Source organism: Protopterus annectens, chromosome 8.part0 (genome assembly GCF_019279795.1).
Source record: "Protopterus annectens isolate FY-2018-M chromosome 8.part0, PAN1.0, whole genome shotgun sequence".
Classification (NCBI taxonomy): Eukaryota; Metazoa; Chordata; order Ceratodontiformes; family Protopteridae; genus Protopterus; species Protopterus annectens.
Genome location: NC_056741.1, coordinates 439,255,443 through 439,273,180, shown reverse-complemented (window position 1 = coordinate 439,273,180; position 17,738 = coordinate 439,255,443). Strand labels below are relative to the sequence as shown.

Here is a 17,738-nt window from a genome sequence, read left to right as displayed (position 1 = left end):
GATCTGACCATAAGCTAATCACCCTAGATATCCCCATCCCGTCCCCCCACCCACCATTAAGGAAACCACAGTAAAAAATTTCTCCAAGGCCAGCTTCATGCTTCTTAAGACAGAAGTGGTGAACTTCATGACACCCATGCAAATGGACAATACAGTTACAACTGCTGAAGCCTACACAAATGCACTCTATAAGCACTTGCACGAGGGCATGGATCGTGCTATCCCAAACAGAACCAAGACGCTATCCTCCAAAAAAAGGAAGCCAATCTGGTGTCCCCTGCCATAAACAAACTCTACAACAGAAGGCAGAAACTATTGCAAAAGAGAGTAAAATCCCATTAGTGGAGGAGCTCCATGGTCAGCCTCAGTAAGAAGCTGAGATCCCTTATAAGATCCTCCAAAGCTAGCTATGAAAACAAAATCACCACTGATTCTAAGGGCAACCACAAAGCATTCTATAGCTATGTCAAGAATCTCAATGGCAACACCCAGATCTACTCTGAGTTACAGCACAAAGGCATGAAAATTACAGAACCAACTGATATTGCCAACATCCTGGCAGATAGGTTCAGTGCTAACTTTACCCCCCTCACACCCCCTAAAGGGCTCATATCTATACAGGAAGAATGCAGAATGTCTCTATAATCCCATCTATGCAGGTTAAAGTTGCACTCTTTAAAACCAGAAACACAGCATCCATGGGACCGGACAACATCCCAGGCTGTGTTTTACATGAACTGGCTCCCCAACTAAGCACCATGTTCAGTCATAGTCTCACATCAGGCTTTGTGCCCACTGAATGGCGCACCGCAACAGTTATCCCAGTCCACAAAGGGAGGGCCACTACTGATCCTGGGAACTATCACCCTATTAGCCTGAAGAGCCTGGTCTGCAAGGCCATGGAACATATCACCATAGAGCTCATAAACAAAGACATTGGTAACCTCCAAACTCTGGACTCGACTGAGGTCGAGTTTGTGAAAGGCAGATCATGCCTTCTGAACCTGATTGACTTCTTTAAGGCAGTCACCAAAGCCGTAGATGAGGGTAAGGTGGTTCACACAGCCTATCTTGACCGTGCCAAGGCTTTCAACACCATCCCCCATTCTTGGAATTATAGCTAAACTCACTAAACTAGGTATAAATCCCTACGTCACAAGATGGGTTGCCAACTGGCTCACTGACAGAACCCATACTGTAAAAGTTGCAGACTCCAAATCTGACTTCAAACCAGTGACAAGTGGAGTACCACAGGGTTCAGTCCTGGGACCTCTCTTGTTTGGTATCTACTTCTCTGAAGTACAGGCTAACACAGAAGGCCTCTGGCTAATGAAGTTTGAGGTGACTGCAAACTAGGAGCCATAGTCGAGTCCCTAAATGATGTGGACATCCTACAGAAGGGCCTCACTGAGACAGATGCCTGGTGTCAGAGGCATCACCTCAAGCTCAATGCCAAAAAGTGCATTGTCATACCCTTTGGTAAAAACTCTGTACCCATGAACTTCCACATAGACGGCAGTCTACTAAATGCCGAATGTGTAATAAGAGACCTTGGGACCCAGGTGGACAATAGCCTCTCCTTTGATAATCACATCGCCACAGTAGTCAGGAAATCCTTCTATGTGGCACACCTCATCACAAAAGGGTTCTAAAGGGAAAAAAAGAGATCATTGTTCCCCTCTACTTGGCACTCATTAGACCCCTTATAGAGTACAATGCCCCTTTTGGAATGTACCTCACAAGACATCTGCAGCAGCTGGAAAGGCCACAGAAGTACCCCATAAAGAGGATTACTGGCCTCAAACAGATGCCCTACACTGACCATTTCAAAAAACTCCAGTTTTACTCTGTAGCATATTGCCTACTCTAAGGAGATCTCTGCCTAACATATAAAGCTATGTCAAACCCAGAGCTGTTGGACATGCTACACCTACAGAAATCCCAATACTTCTGAGCTACACAGTCTAGGGACATAATCCTTGTCACCACAATAAACAGGTCATGCTGGAGGGATAGATTCCTGTCCCAGAGGCTTCCCATACTCTGGAACAAGCTACCCATCTATGTCAAGCAAAGTTCCTCATTAGCACTCTTCAAGAAAAATCTTGATGAGTGGATGGGAAATAGGAAATACACCCCGGGGATCAGTACTGTGGCTCTGCTCGACAGGGGCACAGAAAATTAACTTTCTTGGGTGGCGTAAGTCAGAGGATCTTATTGGCTAGGTTTACTTAGGTCCTTGGGCCAATAGCCTAGTACCTACCTATGAACCTATGAACAAGGTGCTAGGTATGATCCTGACCTCTGACCAATGCCTGTTTGGAGTTTGCATGTTCTCCCTGTGTCTCCATGGGGTTTCTCCCATGTCCGAAAAACATGCTGAGTGTTTCCATCTCAAACTCACCAATGAACAGAGCTGTGGGTAGCAGCACAGACTCTACATGGTGCCCTAAATGGGGAAGAGCTGTACAGACCAACCGCTTTGGGCAACTACTGTGGTGTGCAGTATCGTCAAGATAGGAGAACATGGATCACAGACTGGGTTAGCCACTCAGTGTAAAATATGGCTTTAGGTGATTCAGTCATGTTGACTAATGTTGCCAGAAATGGGCATGGGTAGTTACTGGTGATAAAGGGGGACATGGCCTACTTTGACCTACGCCAGGGACCCTTGCTAATGGTGGGAGGGGTATATGTGTCCCTATTGGCCAGTGTGTGACTGCCATGGGTCAATAAGCTGACTTGTGTCTAGTTGCCCAGCCTGGTTTACCTGAGATAGCTCTGTCGAGTGAAAGCTGGATGTAAAACATGCCAAGAACTGAGAATTGCTACGTTTAATGTCACTTCACTGACAGGATGCAGCTTGGAAGTGGATGACATGATAATACAGAGGAGGCTGGATGTATTATGTATCCAAGAGATGAGATGGAAGGGCAGTGCAGCAAAGCCACTTGGCTTGGGATCTAGAGTCTACTACTCAGGTGGAAAGCTAGAAATGGTGTACGAATTGTGCTGAGAAAGAGATTTCAGAAGTCAGTAAGGAATATCATCAGAATTAGTGACAGACTCATGGCAGTCAGATTCCAGTGTAATGATAGGGCAGTAGTCATAATCTCAGCCAATACCCCACAGCAGGGTTGTGATAGAAGAGTGCATTCAGACAGCAGTTGCAGGACCTTCTAGATAAAGCCGGAGAATTGGTGTTGATAATGGGTGACTTGAATGCATATGTTTGAATGCACATATCGGGACAGACACAACAGGATATGAGGACTGCCTGGGTCCACATGGGTTGGGCAACAAGGAGAAAAGCCATTCTAGACTTCTGTCTGGCAAATGGCTTGATAGTAGCGAACACATGGTTCAGAAAGAGAGACAGTCACAAGATCACATACAAGAGTAGTCAATATGCAACTCAGGTAGACTTCCTCTTAGTAAGGAAAAGGCACTAGGGTAGATTCCATGATTGCAAAGTCATCCTCAGTGAAACAGTCAGCCCACAGCATAAACCACTAGTTGCCACAATCAGCTGCAAGCATGAACCACTAGTTGCCACAATCAGCTGCAAGCAAGGGCCAGAGAAGGCTCTAAGGTCAATAGAGACCAGGCTGAAGACATGAACATTGACTGGAGGGAAAGTACAACAGTTCAAGGAATTACTCAGGGCTCTAGCACCCCAAGAAGAGGAAATAGGTGGAGTTGAAGAAGAATGGCAGTGCCTAAAAACAGCATGTGTTAGAACTACAGAAAAGATATGTGGCTGAGCCAGGTATGGAAATAAGGTACATAAGGAAAGCTGGTGGTGGAATGCAAAAGTCCAGAAAGAAGGAGTGCAGAAAGAAGTGGGAGACAGAAATGACTGACCAGGCTAGGAAGGTCTACTGGTTGGCTAACAAAGAATCTAAGAAAGAAGTTGCAATAGCAAAGAATAGGACATCAGAGGCACTGTACCAACTTTTGGAAAGTGACTCAGAAAGGGGCACAAAGATTCTATATCAGGTTGCAAGGCAAAGACAGAAAGATAAAGAAGATAGTCAGACACCCTTCATAAGGGATGCCAGCAACAACCTGCTCACCAGTCCAGAGGGCATCAAAGGCAGATGAAAGGAGTATTTCCAGCAGCTTCTGAATGAAGAAAACCCCACAGAAGCTGTACTGCCCCAGAAGCAGCCTACTGTGAGTGAAGAAGGGTAGCCTACCCTAGAAAAAGTAAGAACAGCACCAAGGAAGATGAAGTCAGGGAAAGCAGTAGGCTCAGATGAGGTCACAGCAGAGATGATAAAAATGCTGGATGAGATAGGGGAGAAATGGCTCTTGAGGATACTAATAGCAGTGTGGAGAGAAAGGCATATCCCAGATGACTGGAGAATAAGCATACTTGTGCCAGTGTACAAGAGCAAAGGGGACATCCACAACTGTGGGCAGTACAGAGGCATCAAACTCCTTTCACATTGCATGAATGTTCTGGATAGGGTGATTGATAAACGGATATGCTGAGTAGTAGAATGTAAGATGGGAGAAGAGCAGTTTGGATTCAGATCAGGATGCAGCACAATTGACCCGATATTTGCATTGAGACAGATACTTGAGAAGAAGCTAGAGGGGTCAATATTACAAGACCAAAAAATCAAAACCACGAATACCTAAAGATCGAAAGAAACAGAACCTTGAATTAATATTGTGGGGGGCTGCACTCCCCTCCGCTAAATATATATTCCAACTCCAAGATCTCACTACAGTGGGAAAGGCCAAATATTCCAGTCTTCACTGTACCGCAATCTGACAAAAAGTACTTTGAGGTTCCATTTTTTTAGATCTTTAGGCATTCACAGTTTTGATCTGTCGGTCTTGTAATATAGACCCAAGCTAGAGATGAGGAGAGAGTCCAACTGGGCATTGCTAGACTTGGAGAAAGCATATGACAAGGTCCAAGAAAGCTGATCTGGGCAGTACTGCAGTGGTTTGAAGTCCCAGAAACATTGGTAGAATTAGTGCAGGCTATGTTCAAGGACCCAGTGTTCTGCCTCACAGAGAGGTTCCCAGTGGGAGTGGGTGCACATCAGGGTTCAGCTCTGAGCCCACTGCTGTTCATACTGGTGATGGACTACATTAGCAAACAGGTTGGAGGGGAGGGATCAACAAATCTGCTGTATGCAGATGATGTGACATTTCAGGCAGACTGAGCTAGAACTTCAGCAAAGGATAGGAGAATGATATGCAAATATGAAGGCACATGGGATAAAGCTAAGCACAGATAAGATGGTGGTAATGGCAGCAAATTGGGGAAATCAGAAGAAGCTGAGAATAGAGATAGAAGGGAAGATAGTAGAACAGGTAAACAGCTTCAAGTATCTGGGAGGGGTAGTTGAGGAGAACGGTAGTCTGAATGAAGAGGTAAAAGCTAGAATCAGAGAGACTGCAGCCAATTGGCATAGAGTATCAGGTGTAGTCTATGACAGAAGAAAGCCAAAGAAGCTGAAATGTAAGGTATACAAAACAGTAGTGCAACCAGTACTACTGTATGGTACAGAAACCTGATCTGTAAAGGCAGAACAGTTGAAGAAGCTAGCGGTGATGAAAATGAAGTGCCTGAGAAAGGTCATAGGATGCACACTGTGGGACAGGCAAAGAAATGAGGACTTAAGAGCAGAAGCCAAAGTAGCTCCAATTGCAGAAAAAATCAAAGAGAACAGATTATGATGGTTTGGGCACATGTGTAGAAAAGCAGAAGACAATCTGGTGAGGGAGATTTGGGACAGACAGGAAGAAGGTAAGAGGGAGTGAGGACATCCAGCAAAGAGGTGGATGGATTGTGTGAAAGAAGATCTCCGACAGTCAGGCATGAGTGTTGAAGAAGGCAGGAGTGTGGCACTGAATCGGGAGAGCTGGCAACAGTTAACACGATACCCCGACCCCATGTAGAAAAATGAGAAAAAAAGGGGCTGATGATAATGATATAGTTGTGAAGGAAATGGACCAGAGACATTGAAGTGACATCTCATGCAACTAATAAAGAAAGAAAGAGATACAAAAAGAAAACAAAACACAAGGTATACATAAACAACTTACTTCCAGTAGTAAATGTGCTCCCCTATTCACTGGGTTGCTAGGAGGAAAATATTTCCAAGGGTGCCGTGAAATATTGAACATGACCAACAACTTATGAGTTCTTGAACAAGTTTTGTTGCTACATTTTAATAATCAATGAGAACTTAAAATGTACTGTTATTTTTTTTTCAAAGCATCTATTAGTATACAAGACTAAAACACTCTTCCCAAACTGTTAAATTTGTCAAGTATTTATAGTATAATTTTCCAAAAAACAAAATGCGGAAAACACACTTAGGTTAGATTCTAAACCAGGAAAACTATTTAACTGAAGAGGCCAAGTTAGGTAGTCAGACTTCTAACTTTCATTGTATGGATTTTTCACACACACACACTCACACTCAGGATATCTTAACTGGGGTGTCTTATTTGCAAAGTCTGCATGTCTTCCTCAAGTCTGTTTGGATTTTCTCTCATTTGCTGTTTTCCTCTCATGCTGAAAGGATGCACAGGTGAATTTGCAATCATTTATATTGTCAACAATTGCGAGTACCTTTTATAAGTGAATGTGTGCATGCATCCTTCTAGGCGCTGGCACCCCATTTAAGATTTGTTCACAGTCTTATGTCCCCTGAGTGCTGGGACAGACTATGTCTCTTGTGACCCTGAAATGGATTAAGCAAGTTCTTACAGAATGAACTAATGAATGAATGACATTATACACACACACACACACACACACACACACACACACACACACACACACACACACACTTGCAGATAAAATGAAACTTCAGAAATGGTCCTTTCTTTTTGTAACATGTTAAACTGAGCACTTTATAATAAAACACTTGAGTTCAACAAAAGAAACAGTTTTATCTTGAGTTTTTATTGATGATACATCAGCTCATTATGTTGTCTTAAGGACGTTCACCATATGATGGTATAATTGCATGGCTAAATTGTTCATTTCTTACTATGCTGAACGGTACTGCTGTGTGCCTGTCTTTTATTTCTGGGCACATTTTCTTTTCTTTTTTCCACTTGTGGTTTATTTTTAGAATTTTTTTTTTACTTTTTTCTCCTCATTTTCAGAAGGTCTTCACGAAGACTGCTTGCCAATCCACCTAAAAGGACACAATATTCTTGAAAATCCACATTACCACTTGCGTTAGTGTCAATAAACTTCATGATGTCATCATCAGATGCACCTTGCTCCTAAGAAGGAAAAAGATTCTGAGTTAACTTTTGATGTATTTTATTGTGGATGCACCATAAATCATTAGATTTGATCCTTAATAAGTACGTAAATGTGACAGTCAAGCAATGCGATTTAAATGTGGTAAAAAAATATTTCTATATTAATGACTGCCATGAATAATTTCCCTCTTTCTTTCTGTGTCCATTCATTGTCCTTCCAACCTTCTTAATATGTACTACTGTTTTTGTTTTGAGTCTGTATTTCATATTTAGCTGTTTGCACCTGCTACCTGCCTTTTTCATCTATCCCAGCCACAGCCATTCCCTACTACCTTTCTCACCTACTATTTATTTTTATATATGAAAAAGGGGTGCTTCCATCAACAAAAACTACCTTCTCCCCTCCTTTTAGACCTTATAGGTTCATAGGTTCATAGGTAGGTACTAGGCTATCTGCCTGGGGGCATTTGTAAGCCTAGCCAGAATGTGTTGGCTTTCGCCACCCTTTTAGATTAATGTCCTGAGCCTTTGTCTAGTAGAGCCACTGAAGTGATCCCTGGGGCAAATTTTCTGTTTCCCATCCATTCATCAAGGTTCCTCTTGAAGAGTGCTATTGAGGAGCTCTAACTAATGTAGATTGGAATCTTGTTCCATAGGATGCAAAGTCTCTGAGACAGGAATCTATCCCTCCAGCATGTCCTGTTTATTGTTGTGGTGAGGTTTAGATCCCTAGAGCATGTAGCTCGGGTAGATTGGGTTTTCTTTATGTGGAGCATGTCCATCGATTCTGGGTTTGACATAGCCTTGTATGTCAAGCAGAGATCACCTCTAAGTACGCGGTATGTAACAGAGTACATCTGGAGTTTCTTTAGTCTGGCTGGATAGGGCATCTGTTTGAGGCCTGTAATCATTTTGGTGAGGTACTTCTGTGGCCTCTCCAGCTGTTGAAGTTATCTTATGAGGTACATCCCGAAAGGGGTGTTGTACTCAATAATGGGTTTAATGAGTGATGAGTAGAGGGGCACAATGACTTCTTTTGATCTAGATGTGAACCTTTTTGTGATTAGGTGAGCCACATAGAAGGACCTTCTAACCACATTGGTGATGTGATTATCAAAGGAGAGGTTACTATCCACTTGGGTCCCAGGATCCCTTATAACACAATCTGTGTTAAGAGGACTGCCACCTATGTAGTAGTTTATGGGTACTTTGTTTTTGCCAAAGGGGATGACAATGCACTTTTTGGCATTTAACTTGAGGCCATGGTTTTGACACCAGGTATCCGTCTCTGTGAGACCCTTTTGGAGGATGTCTGTGTCAGAAGGTGAATTGATTATGGCACTCAGTTTGCAATCATCTGTGAATTTGGTCAGCCATAGTCCACCTGTGTTTGCCTGCACTTTGGAGAAGTATATACTGAACAGGAGAGGACCCAGGACTGAGCCCTGGGAGACTTCACTTGTTACTGGTTTGGGGTTAGACTTGGAGCCTGCAACTCTCACTGTGTGGGTTCTGTCCATGAGCCAGTTGGCAACCCATCTCATGATGTAGGAGTTTATGTTAAGGTTGGTAAGTTTGTCTACGATACCTGAATGGGGAATGGTGTCAAAGGCATTTGCGAGGTCTAGGTAGGCTGTGTGGACCACCTTTCCCATGTCTATAGCCTTGGTGACTGCCTTGAAGAAGTCTACTAGGTTTAGGAGACATGATCTGCCTTTATCAAAGCCAAACTGGGTAGGGTCCAGTGTTTGGAAGTTTCCAATGTCTTTGTTAATGGGTTCCATGATGATGTGCTCCATGGCCTTGCAGACCAGGCTTGTCAGGCTTATGGGGTGATAATTCCCGACGTCTGTGGTGGCTCCACCTTTATGGAGCAGGATGACTGTTGCTGTGTGCCAATCTGTGGGTACATAGCCTGTGGTGAGGCTATGATTGAACAGGGTGTTTAGGTGGGGAGCTAGTTCATTTTGGAGCTCGTGTAAGACGCAGCCTGGGATGCTGTCCGGTCTCATGGGTGCTGTGTTTTTTGCTTTGTTTGGTTTATGTTTACCTTTCTGTGTTTCCCATCACTTGCTTTTATCCCCTTTCATACTTTTCTATCTACTCTGTTTATTCCTAATTTATATGATGAAGAGGGCTGGCACTTTGCTGCATGCGTCTGCAGTGATCTATCTGACGGTCATTATTCTTCCATTCTTGTGCCAGGCAATCATGGGATGCAGCACTACACTGCATATGTGAACATTTATTTGCATAGCCACACTTGTTTACCTTCTTTGTTTCGTACATTATGTCAGTCATTCACCCATCTCTAGTGCTGTTCCAGCCACCGGAAATCCTAATGCTGTTTCTTGTGTTCGCAAAACGCTTTTTTTATTTATATGGTTTTTTGGTCAGCCTGACAGCACTATTCATTGCCTGACTAGTTGTGCAGTTCTTCGTAAAACAAAGTCTGACAGTGATTGAGAATCGCAGCACATATCTCAGTATAAAGCAAAACTGCACAAAGCTGAAGAACATTACTACTTTGAAGATGGACTATATGATGCATCAAATAATAAGACAAATTTGTGTGTGGAATGCATTCCGAAAGTACACAAATAAAGCTGCTATCAGACAAAACATTAACATAGATACTGCTCTATGCACTGCAATATTAATGGAAATAACTGCAAAGGAGAAATATGAAGTTCAATAAAAAGTGATTTATTTCACAGAACAAAAATATCTGTCAGACATGCTAAACAAAAAGCATGCATTTATTGTGGGAAAACATGCAAACACAATTGTTCATAGGTGATTACAAGGCTAATGACCTTAGAATGACTTTGTAAACCAAGCCCTCCTTCTCAGATATATTTCATAGGTTTTGATGTCACTCTTTTTGTAGGGGGTATTGCTTGAGTATGAGTGGTCAAGCATTTACAAGCTTCCTCTTTCTAATAGGGACACAGGTGGTAGACCAGGGTAAGTTTTATGATTCCTCATACACTGATGCAAGCTGTGATTGAACAACAATTCTAATTTTTAGAACAAGAACACTCACCCATCTACCTACTTATCTGAATAAACTTCTTGAAACTTCAACAAGGTGTCTTTATTCCTCCCAGACGGAGATCATCAGAGAGTGAGAGAGTGTCTCTTAGATATGCTAGTGGGCAAGAATGTTTGTTTATGTTTCAGGGTAGCTCCAATTGTGTAATCTATCAATATGCTTAGTGAGAAACCCTTGGGTCTTTCAAGTGGAGCAAGATGCTTTGTGAGGAGCATTTCATAGGGGAGATTGTATTCATGGATAGGTCTAAGATGGAAAGAATATAGAGGGACCAAGACTGCAAAGAACCTCGTGGAAATATCTCCTAGATTAATTGAACAAAGTAAAATGATTTCCTAACCAAGACAATCAAAACAAGGTGATCAAATGAAAGATTGTAAACATAGGTGCCCATGAACCAGATATTCACATTTATTTTCAGAGGGTTACTAGGTATGTGGTAAGAAGAGAGGGTGTTGTCTTTCTCAAGAATAACTACATGTTTTTTAGTATTTAAGGTAACCAAGTGACAGCTATAATAGAAATGGGTCTGGTGCTGGCCCTACTAAACTATCTGTGTGTCCATGGGGATCTGGACAGTTGCACCCAGTTTGAAGTCATCAGCAAACCTAGCTACAATCATATTATGTGTTTTATTAAATAGATCTTAATATTTCTTTCACTTTTAAGAATACTTACTAGTGTATAAAAAGAACTGTCCTAAAGACGACTGAAACAATAGCAATGTGAATAAAAACCTAGTGAAGTGGTGATGGAGGGCATACATTTAAATATCCTGCATAAATAAAGGAAGTCTATGTCTCGAGTTAGCTTATTTAAAAACACAAAGACAGTTACATGCCCATAAAGATACATGTCATACTCATAGTTTCTGAGACCATACATTTAGAAAGGAGACACAAGTTAGTGTCAGGAGGGTCAAGGGATAATACTGGCTACGCTAGGATCACAGATGAAGGGAACAAGTAGCCTGCTTCCTGAAAATCATAGCAGACTAGGATGTGAAGAGATGTAATCTACTTGCAGCACATGTGCCTCTCTTACTGGGAGATAGTTAATTGTTGTTGTGTCTTTCAGCTTTTCCCAGTTAGGGGTCGTCACAGCGGAACTCCGGTCAGCTAATGATTGGTAACTGATTTTTATGTGCCAAGTTACCAGCCCTGACGCACAGCCTTCAACGAAGGTATGCCCATTCACGCATGTCTCCATGCAGAAGACGCTCTAACTGAAAATTGAACCGGACAGCGTCTGACTGTGAGGCGACAACTCTACCGCAGCACCAGTTAATTGTATGACTGCTATTTATGCAGTAACTTCTTCTGTAATGAATATCATTGAAAATCACATTCAGTGATTAACAAGGCTGCCCTTTTCCCCACTGTTGTGCAACCATGGAGTTAATACATATAACTTAGCGGATGCAAGGATGTACCTGCCATATGGGGGTGCAAAAGGCTCACCTCCCACAAAAAAGTGTTTATTTATAGTTGTAAGTGGTGTTCATTGATACTAATTCAAAATGGCAGTGCTGTATATAATTATTGTGGTAAGTCAGCATGAATCCCTTCTTGTAGACTGAAGAAGAGCACTGCAATAGACAAATTGCACTGCATTGCCTATGGATGGCAGCATTTGTCTCTGTAATGAAGATAAATAACTTGAATATGCATAAGTAAAGAAGTTATGAGGGATTTGTTAATCTCTATAAAACATTGTCTACCTTCTTCTCTTACAATATAGCATAATCTATATACTATAAAGAATGATGTGTGCTGAAACACAACTATGGTTATTGGCTCTCATAGCTGAAAGGTGATATAATTACCAACTATCCACCCAGACTATTACTAACTGGTTAAGGCCCAGCATTAATCTGCTATATTTTATACCAGCAGACTACACTAGTCTCAGATAAAATTAAGTAGTGACATCCAACAGCTCATCCCTGAGTGGCAGGGTTTTTACAATATACTAAATGTTTTATATTTTTAATAAACCTGTGAATGAGAGAAATTACCAGCTATCTGTAGTGTCAGTGAAAAAAAGAGTTTTTAAAAGGCTACAATGATGTAGCAACCAAATTAATGATGAAAGAGTTTATTTTTCTAACATCATTATTAAATTATTATGTTCTAGACAATCCTCAGGATTTAATAAAATCTGTGTAGGCACTGTGTAGAGCCTACAAGGAATGTATCCATGTACACAGCCACGGTTCCCCCTTGGCACAGTGCCATGCATGTTAATAATGGCATGCTGCTGAGGGATAGCCAAGGAACATGGATATTGAATCAGTGTAGGGAGAGGGGTAGCGGCTACCTGTGGCTGTAGATGAGTGTGAGGATGCCTGTAATGCCTCCCGGCACTGTTGTAATGTTGTTTAGTGTGTCAAATGTATAGTACATCATTTTTATAATATTTTATTTCCTTTTTTTGAGGTCAGCAATGCCAAGCTGTGCTCACATATAGACAGCTGACACCTGCCAGACATCTAAAAATTGAAACTGGATGCAATTAATTATCATAATTATTTTTTTCTTTTTTTTTTTTTCAATTGCCAGTTGAGCAGCGCAGCACAGGGTGAAGCTTATACATGCATAACTGACATCTGTCAAACATCTAAAGATAGAAACCAAATGTAATTAATTATTTATATATAGATGTGTTTGAGCGTGTTTGCATGGTGCAGTGTGGTGCTCAGCAATGCTAACAGGTAGCCTAGTAGTATATGTAAAGGTATACTAGCTTTAATAACATCCAACTAGCTACATCGGTAGAGTTACAGACGTATGTGTAGTAGGTCCTGCGTTTGAGTCCATAACAGGCAGGATATGTCTATAAATGAATGTACTATATTTCTTTAATTTAAACTATTGTGAAAGTTGACACTGCTGCGCCCTGCTAAGCACTGCTCATTCATGCTAAGCAGTGCATAAACATGCTAACAGCTACCAATGTTTGTGTGGTGCTAAGCCTCACTAAACCCATGGTTCTGCGAGTTTACGCTCTGGTAAGCTCTGCTTAGCTGGTTTGTGTGGTGCTAAGTGATGCTGCAGTTTTTTGAATGTTGCTCAATGATGTGTAAGGGTGGGAAAACAGCCTATATTAAGCCTAATAGGTGGAAATTCTGCATCAGTCAATGGAGTTCAATCAACTGTTGGTATAGCAGGCAGTGTTGGCAAAGGTATGCACTTTCTGGCACAGATGTGGGGCATTCAGGAGTCCAGGGTCATGGTTGAGATCCTGATACAAAACCATGAATCCCAGCTGATACGGGGCAGATTCTAGGGCTCGGAGTGTAAGGCTTAGGCCTGGGATCATTTGGCCAGGGAACTCACCAGTGTTACTTTTATCCCCCGCACAGGTGAGCAGTGTCATCACCATTATGGCAACCTGAAAAGGAGAAAGAGGAGAACCTTGGACACCTGGTTCCAAGAAGCTAGAGATGGGAATTCTCTACAAGTGTGTAAGTATATCTTCCTCTGTCTTACCAAAATGCAAGCTGAATGTCTGCAAAACGGGTATGCATAATGGTGTACTTCTCTCTCTCTCAACAGCTGCAGCAGAGAGGACTTGCAATTTTGAGTCCCGTGCTGGGCACTTGGCCAGGTTGCACCATAAGTGTGGTAAGTAGGGATTTAGTATGCTAACTGCAATGCAATAAGCAAGAAAGAGTAACGTATTTACTGCAATAAAGTATAAACAAGAAAAACTGTAGTGCAATAAATGGGGAAGTAGAACTGTAGTGCAATAAATGGGCAATTAGAGATGTAGTTCAATACATGAACAATAACAACTGAAGTTCAATAAACAATAAACAATGCCAATAACAGTAAGCACAATGGTGTTCAGCAGGATTGTGTTGTTATCACCATTGCAGTAGAGCTATATGCATTGATTGTCTATGATAAGGTTGCTGCAGTCAAGTGTAACACTGTAACAGTGGTAGAATGCAAAACTAATGGCCTGCAAACTGTATTGCTTAACTGATAGTAATGTTGAAGGCTGTCTCCAGAACAATATCGGTCACATAATGCTCTCTGTTCCTCCTCCTTCAGGTAATAAAAGTATATGGGTGAGGTAGCCCACTCCATGGGCAGATATTGTGTGTGTACTTTACAGATATTTTAAAACAATAACAAAACAAAATGTTCACCGGCATTCTTGATACTAACATAAAGCTGTTTTAATATATGCAGCACAGTTGTGTTCCTTGCATGTGTGTTCTACTGAAAGTGCAGTTAATTATAGCACCGTAAGAATGTAGAATGCAAAAAGAATGCCATGTAACATGTATGGTTAAACCCATATTATGGGTTAAGGTTGTCACCAGGTCATTACCAGTCCTATAATGCTCTCATTTTCCCCCTCCCCAGGAACAAAAGGTATATGGGTGGGGTGACCCATGTTATGAGCAGATATTGTGTGTGGACTTCCCAGATATTTCAAAGCAGTACCAATAAAAAGTGTTCACCAGCAGTGTTGATTCTAAACTAAAGCTGTATTAATATATGCATTATGGTTGTATTCCATGCATGTGTGTTCTACTGTCACTGCAGACAATTATAACACTGTAATAGTTCTAGCATGCAAAAATAATGTCCTGTAACTTGTATTGCTCAGCTCATAGTATGGTTCAAGGTTATCTCCAGCCCACTGTCAGTCACGTATTGCTCACATTTTCCTCTCTCCCCAGGAACAAAAGGTATATGGTGGAGGTAGCCCACGTTATGAGCAGATATTGTGTTTAGATTTCACAGAGTTTTAAAATCAATAAGAACAAAGTGTTCAAGAGCATTGTTGGTTCATAAATAAATCTGTCTATTTCCAGTATGGCTACATTCCTTGCATGTCTATACTAAGTTGCTGCAGTCAATTATTACATTATTTGCAGATGTAACCTGCAGTCACAGCTATTGGGTTCTATTTCCATTCCTGGCAACTAAGGCATGAAGGCTGTCCTGTTTATGTTCTGTACACAAACATGCCTCTAAAGTGTTACAATTTCTCATACTGTACTTAATGTTGTGTAGTCCATCTGTCACAGGATTACCACAGACATGATTACCTGGAATGCAAAATATTACCAAATCCACTTACAGAAACCCTTGGTAGTTATATAAGTCCACATGATGTGCAACTGTTCTGTCTCATTGTGTACCTGCATTTGTTATTTTTTGGTCCATACTGTCCCATGAAAACAGCTTGAGAGGTATGCACATGCTACATCACCTATAGGAGACTTGTAGTCACTATACAAAAAACTGATAATACACACCTGTAGAGTAAATATTAGCACTGTTTTCAGGGATATAATCTGCAGTGTCACTAATGGACTGTTTTTCTCTCTCTCTCCCCACCCCAGATCTTCATGTATTTGTTATTGTTATTTATTATTATGGTTTAGTATTATATATATTGTTACAATAACTATATTTTGGGAAATGTAGTTTATTATTGTTATGTGTTATTATACATTCATATTAACATATCTTGGTAAATTAACAGTTTTGTTGGCCTTATGCAGATTATTATTGTAATGTGTTATTATGCTTTTGTATTAATATATCTTGTTAAATTAACCATTTTGTTGGCCTTATGCTTTAACTGTTGCTGACTTGCTGTTAACATACTGACTGTTCTGTTATTTCATGTTGTGTCACACATAATATACATTGCTATATATTTGGGTTAATTAAAATGACGTTCCACACTCTTAATATTAACAGTGATTTGTTCATAACTAACCTCAACTTATTACTATACCTCAATTACCACAGCATGTCAAGGTAGGCCGGTTCCGGCTGATCCCCCTACCTTGTGTTAACCGGCTGTGGCACCGGGTCATAGCATATCTCTGACCCAGACCAATGTTGCCCCCTCTGCTGCCCCTGCAATACCTGGAGCATTGGGTAGTGCTGCCCCATGGGACAAGGACAGGCCCCCCTCTGGGAGCAGTGGTGGAGGGAGAGTTGTCACCCAGACTGAGCTGCCGGTCTTTGTGCACAGGATAGTCCACCGTTGCTATGATCATCTCCTGTGCTGGATTGAGGACATGCTTGCCAATGTGGTGGGGCAGCCTCACCCCGGTGCCAAGCCTCCAGCACTGCCACCCCCAGGGCAGTGATGGTGCAGTGCCAACAGTCCCATGAGTGGGAACATACATCATGCTGCTACCATCTGGAGGCACATGGGAGTTGGATTCCACAACACCCTCCCTATCCAAGATGTTCACCCTCCCTCATGTGTCACACACCACCCCTGTCTACTGTCTTGTCTGTTTGCAAATGCATCCTCACCTACCCAGTTTACCTCCCCCACATGTACCTATGTCACTTCCCCAACATTCCACTCTCACCTTAAATAAAATGGGCACCAGTCCCTCAAAAAATATAATCCCATACATAGCTCTACATTTCCCACACATGTCCACTGGACACACTTAATTTAGTTCAATTGGCTTCACAATACAGTTATGTTGTCACCCTCTTTCTGGGGTGGAGACTTCAAAGTCATGTAGAAATTCTGTCAAAGTTCACAGCTGTTGCTCTACAAGAAACAGATAGCCATGGTTCTTTTTAGAAATGGATAGCTATGGTTCTCTCCTACACCCTTCCTGCGCATCCCTACCTGCCCTTCATTATGTTTTTCCCCTGCTTTCCCCCATTTCACCACTTTCCTATCGCCCCTTTTTTCTTTTCTTTATATTTTTTTAGCATGGTGCTGTGCAACACGACTCAGCTAAATGGAGCTATAATGACTATATGTGTTTATAACACTGTAAGACACATGTACAAAATAAACACCTCTGCCATATTTTGAACCCATCACACCTGCAGCATACTGCATAAATCTGCCATGCCATGCAACTCTTAATTAAAGCAGGTGGTTGAAATGAAACATAGTAATTGCCAATTACAGTCATTAGGCATGTTTCAGTGAAGCTGTGCACCACATCGTACAAACTGTAAGAAATAGTAACTGAAAAAAATGGGAGTGTACCTTGGACTCTGGTGCAATAGTACACTACTAGATGGCCAAAGACATGATAATGGATGTAAATGAGACCTGTGATAGCAGTTAATGTGCTCTTTTATTAGCAACATGTAGAAAGACATCTGCTAAGGCATCAATGGCAAAGTACATGTTCAACTGGGACCCTGGTAAAGAAATACACGTATATAAAGCCATGCACATGTTGATGAATGTAGAAAATGTTTGTCACTGCCTGTATGTTGGTACATATATCTTGCAAATACACCTGCTGTAGCAGTTATTCAGTAGCTCAGTCTGTTAAATGCCCTGCATACAGTAAATTTTACCACGCACAGTCCTTGGTTCAAATCCAGTGTTGTGCTACATTTCAATTACATTATTGTGAAGACAGCAAGTAAGGAATGACACATGCACTCTTTATCCACACAAAGCATTGCAA

The 17,738-nt window shown here is 41.6% G+C and overlaps 1 protein-coding gene across 1 annotated transcript in view; it reads right to left on the bottom strand.

Annotated features, from left to right (window-relative positions):
* Window positions 1–6,918: 6,918 nt before the first annotated feature.
* The window catches only part of LOC122808859 (protein S100-A11-like), an 87,094-nt gene continuing 76,274 nt past the window's right edge, over window positions 6,919–17,738 (bottom strand). The window contains exon 3 of the mRNA XM_044079957.1: window positions 6,919–7,266. Coding sequence (XP_043935892.1) covers window positions 7,120–7,266 — 147 coding nt within the window. The 3' untranslated portion in view covers window positions 6,919–7,119. The remainder of the gene's footprint in view (window positions 7,267–17,738) is intronic.